The 5080-nt window shown below is 43.1% G+C and overlaps 1 protein-coding gene across 1 annotated transcript; it reads left to right on the top strand.

Moving 5' to 3' along the window:
- Positions 1-2136: 2136 nt before the first annotated feature.
- LOC306769265 (general transcription factor II-I repeat domain-containing protein 2) lies at positions 2137-3249 on the top strand (the record flags this gene model as incomplete). Its single annotated transcript, XM_079257831.1, has 1 exon — positions 2137-3249. The coding sequence occupies one exon, from the start codon at positions 2137-2139 to the stop codon at positions 3247-3249; it is 1113 nt and encodes a 370-aa protein (XP_079113957.1).
- Positions 3250-5080: the final 1831 nt, after the last annotated feature.

The raw sequence follows: 5080 nt of genomic DNA, 5'->3' as shown, positions 1-5080 counted from the left end.
CAGCCAAATACAGGAGGATAAAAAGTTTGTACAGGTTTGTGTTTAATTTTCTTTGGTCTTTCGAAAAAGCAAGTTTCTTTTCTTTTAAAGATTGGTTTGTTTTTTTCTTTTCTTCTGACACACTGCCCCATTATGGAAACACAGTTTCCATAATTCATTGATCATCTTGGTCAAACTCAGCAGAATGTATTCTGAGTCACGAAAACACAGGGATACACAAGTTAGCATAAAAAGCTTTTATATCAACAATGTAAATGCTTAAAGTGGAACTATTATGTGCATTTCAGGCTAATTTATTTTTATTTCTGAGACCAGAAGGGCTGGGATTGATCGAGTTATTGTCACAAATCGCTTTATTTACCTCAGACCGACTCTCTCCGTAGGCTGTCAGATCAGCCTGTGGGCAAAACGAGTGGAATGAGACCTCTCCGCATTAAGCCCCGCCTCCCGCCACTGCACTACATCGGGAGCGCGCACCGCAACTGCTTTCGCCGTCATTGTAACATCTCATAAACAGAAGGATTAGGCTCATATGAACTCAATAAAAAAAAAAAAAATACAATGTCAACACATAGCATACAGCCCTACATGTTGGAACCTGAATCAGAGCCTGAAAACGAAGTGGAAAACAGCAACCCACAGCAACGAATGCAGCAGGATGTCTCTCTTTGGTAAACTCACCAGCCATCGTTGGAAATAACTTTATCCCACGTTTTCCACCCACCTGATGTATTTGTACATGCCCTTGTTAACCAGTAGAAGGTAACCAATCACCGAACCTTATCCCCCGGGACGTCACAAGGATTTCCACGTAGAAAAAACTCTCTAAAACGACGCGTTTTTCGTCGCCATGGAAACCGAACGCAGAGAGTGCTGGAACTCAAACTCAAACATGCGTTTAGGTGATAAAAAACAGTGTCGTTCACATGTCTGATGAGGATTCAACACTGCAACACTGTAGAAAGCTCAGAAAACTCCAAATACCATCATAGCACCCCTTTAAGAAAAATAAGGTGTGCTATTCTTCTTTTAAGTTGGAAAAATTTTCAACATAATAAACAGATGTTACTGCTTTAATTTAGAAGCATAAAATTGCAAGATTTTCACAAATAAAACTGGTATGCAAACATGTTAAGCTAAAGTGCCAGTTTGTATTCACGCTGTATTCACGTGTCTTGTTGGGCCTGTGAAGTTGACACTGATGTGGTGTACGTTTATACTCTATAACAGGGGTGTCCAAACTACGGCCCGCGGGTCAGTTTTTATTGGCCCGCATTAAATTCTGAAAATATAGTTGAATATGGCCCGCACATGGCGCTTGAGCTCAACTCTGTTGCACTTCTCAGTTTTAACACTAGATGGAGCCAGTAACGGAAAAGGTGCTTCTCCACTAAACAAAATTAAGCAAAGAAAAACATTTACCACGAGGCACCAGAAATGGCAGCACCGAAGAAACGAAAGATAGCAAGTGAGTGCAGAAGATTTCAACCACGGTGGGAAAATGACTATTTCTTCAAAGAAATCAACGGAAAGTGTGTCTGTTTGATTTGCAATGAAGATGTTGCCGTGATGAAGGAGTATAATGTCTATCGGCACTATGAGACCAAACATCAGAGCTACGCATCATACACAGGTGCCGAACGAGCACAGAAATTCAAGCAAATGGCAGCTAGCCTGCAAGCTCAACAACAGTTTTTTTTTCGTGCTAACAAAATACAGGAAAATGCCACAACAGCAAGCTATGAAGTTGCTAAACGTATTGCCCAGCATGGCAAACCGTTCTCAGACGGTGATTTCATAAAGCAGTGCCTAATTAAAGTCACAGAAGTAATGTGCCCGGAAAAAGTGCAGGATTTCAACAACGTGAGCTTATCCAGAAATACAGTGGTGCGGAGAATCGAGGACTTGTCAGCTAACCTGAAACTTCAGCTGAGAGACAAAGCTTGTGATTTTGATTTTTTCTCGATAGCATGCGATGAGACCACAGACGCCACAGACACCGCACAGCTGTTAATTTTTTTGCGGGGAGTCGATGATAATTTTTGCTGTACGGAGGAGCTGCTTGATATGATGAACCTAAAAGGCACAACGACTGGTGGAAATATTTTTGAAGCTGTGTCAGAGGCAGTTGAAAAGATGGGGCTTAAATGGGACAAGCTCTGTGGAGTAATAACGGATGGAGCTCCGTCCATGACCGGTGAGCGCAAAGGAATGGCATCCATGGTGTGCGCCAAGGTAAAAGAGAGCGGAGGTGAGGCTGTTAGGATGCACTGTATAATCCACCAAGAAGCACTGTGTGCCAAGACTGTCCAGCTGGGCGATGTGATGAACAGTGTTGTAAAAACTGTCAACATAATTCGAACTAGAGGACTGTACCACAGGGAATTTCAAGCTTTCTTATCTGATGTGGATGCTGAGTACGGGGATGTACTCTATCACTCTGATGTGCGCTGGCTCAGCCGCGGCTCCGTGCTGCAGCGGTTTTATTCGCTGAGATCAGAAATCGACAAGTTTTTGAAAGAGAAGGGCCGACCTCTTCATGAACTGAGTGACCCTCTGTGGCTGGTAGACCTGGCATTTTTAGTTGATCTCACTCATCATCTGAATACACTGAACAAGAACCTACAAGGCAAAGAACAGCTTGTGTCACACCTGTATGCGCACATGAAAGCCTTTTGTGTAAAGCTCCGCCTGTTTGAGACACAACTACGAAGCTTTAATGCTGCACACTTCCCTGCGCTGTCTGAAATCAAATCTGCTTTTCCAAAGGCAGACCTTTCTGCTAAAAAGGAGAACTATGTGTCAGTGATTACATCTCTCGTGACAGAATTCAACCGGCATTTTCAAGATTTTTCTGCCATTGAAAAACAAATCAAGCTGTTCTCGACCCCCTTCCTGGTGGATGCAGAAGAAGTGGAAGAGAGTCTGCAGTTAGAACTGATTGAAATGCAATGTGATGATTCTCTGAAGAGTCAACATCAGCTTCTCTCCCTCCCTGACTTCTATCAGAGTTTGGATAATGCCAAGTATCCTCTGATGAGACGCCACGCAAAAAGAATGTTGAGCCTGTTCGGCTCAACATACATATGTGAACAAACATTTTCTCTGTTAAATCAGAACAAAAGCAGACTGAGATCCAGAATGACTGATAGCCATCTCTGTGAAGTCCTTCATGTCTCAACCACCAAACTTTCTCCTGACATCCCAGCCATCCTTCAATCCAAAGGACAGCATCACTGCTCCCACTGAGAGCAATGTTCTTCACACTATAGATGAGTTGGAAATACACACAGTAATCATGTGTCAATATGTCACCTCTAGTGTGTGGCCCGAGCCTTTGCTTATTTTTCTGTATTTGGCCCCCACCAAAAAAACTTTGGACACCCCTGCTCTATAACTAAGGGTCTGCAGATGGCAGTAGGAGCTGCTATAAGCTAAAACTCCACAGAGCAAAGATTTTTTATCTTTCACATCAGTATGTCCTGGTTTAAAATAATGGATGGCAATGACATTCATTCTATGAACATAAATGTCTTTGAATTTAGCAACAAGACCCAAACATTCCAAAGCATGTTTTCATATTCTGATCAATACAGAGGGAACATTTTAGCATCGCTTTGTTTGTGTAGCCAGGATGCACATCAGGCCCGAAGAGGTGCAGAGCTTACTCTGGTTAAAGCATAACGGAACCGATGCATTCACTGCGAGAGTATAAACTGGCCTTAACTTTTGTTTTAAAATTGTCATGCTAATAATCCATCCCTTCTTTCACTCCATCTGTTTTTCCTTTCCACAGTTATGTCATTAAACTCCTCCTCCTTCTCCAATCACACCGCTCCCCTCGCTTCCCCTTTCACCATCCATGAACTCCTGTAGAAGTGCATGAACTCAAGAGTTGGTGCTTTCAGCATCACTGCCTTCACCATTGGCCTCACCCTCCTCCTCCTCCCTCTCTGCATCCATGTCCTCTACCTGGGATACCAACGATGGAGCCAGCAGCATTCTAGCGCGACGATGAGCCATTCTGATGTCTTTACATACCACATGGTTGTCACTGAGCTGTTGAACGTCCTCTGGGCCGACCTCTGCTGTTGTGGTGTCCATGCTGACATTACAATGATGGTGATGTTGGGTGTCTACCTGTTTTCTGAAATCTTGTCTGCACAGCTGTCGTTTCACTTCCTGACCTGTATAGAGCGTTATTTGGCTGTCGTACACCCTGTCACCTACATCGGCCTGAGGAATGCTAATGGTATCCGAATCAGAAACATTGTCATAGGTTTCTTTTGGCTCCTGAGCTTTGCAGGGACAGGTTTCATGTCTATGGCGCACCACTCTGTAATCACCGTGGCCTCTTTCTGTATTGTAGCCTTTCCTGTATTTCTTTTGTCTTTCTGCAGCATTTCCGTCCTCTGTGTTTTGATTCGTCATGGGCCAGGCGAAGGGGGTAAGGACCGGTCGAAACTTAGGGCTTTCTACACTATCATGGCCATACTGGGAGTGCTGGTTTTGAGGATTGTGGGGAATATTTACACCAACATCTTGTATGACTCGCCGCAGCTGGAGGAGGATCAACGATGCGGTGTGTGGCTGTCTGAACTGGTTCTGTTTCCCCAGCAGCTTGGTGTTGCCGCTGCTGTTTCTGCACATAGCAGGCAAACTGTCATGGCATCAACAGTCCTCTATATCAGACAACAGTTCAGAATAGCAGCTTTGCACTGCTAGTTGGAGATTCTGTGGGATGAGATGATGGAGAATATCAGTAACTGTTGGCAAAATTGCCAGATTTGTAGCCTCAGGAAACAGTTTATTGCCTTACTGTTTCATGTTCTGCTAAAACCTTAAATCTAAAGGTTTGTTTCCTGAACAAAAGTTTTGTTCAAAGCATGGAAGAAAAGTACTTGTGAGTTAATATAATTTTTTTAGACTGCCACTTTTAGCACTGTCCTGTGTAATACGCTTATTTTGTTCTTGTTGAAGTTGTTCTTCACAATAGTTTCTAACTGTGTGCGAATGTTTCAAAATGCACACACACACACATATATATATATATATATATATATATATATATATATATATA

Source organism: Telmatherina bonti, assembly GCF_933228915.1.
Source record: "Telmatherina bonti genome assembly, chromosome: 18".
NCBI lineage: Eukaryota > Metazoa > Chordata > Actinopteri > Atheriniformes > Telmatherinidae > Telmatherina > Telmatherina bonti.
The sequence above is the reverse complement of the archived record's forward strand: the minus strand, read 5'-3'. Positions and strand labels throughout refer to the sequence as shown.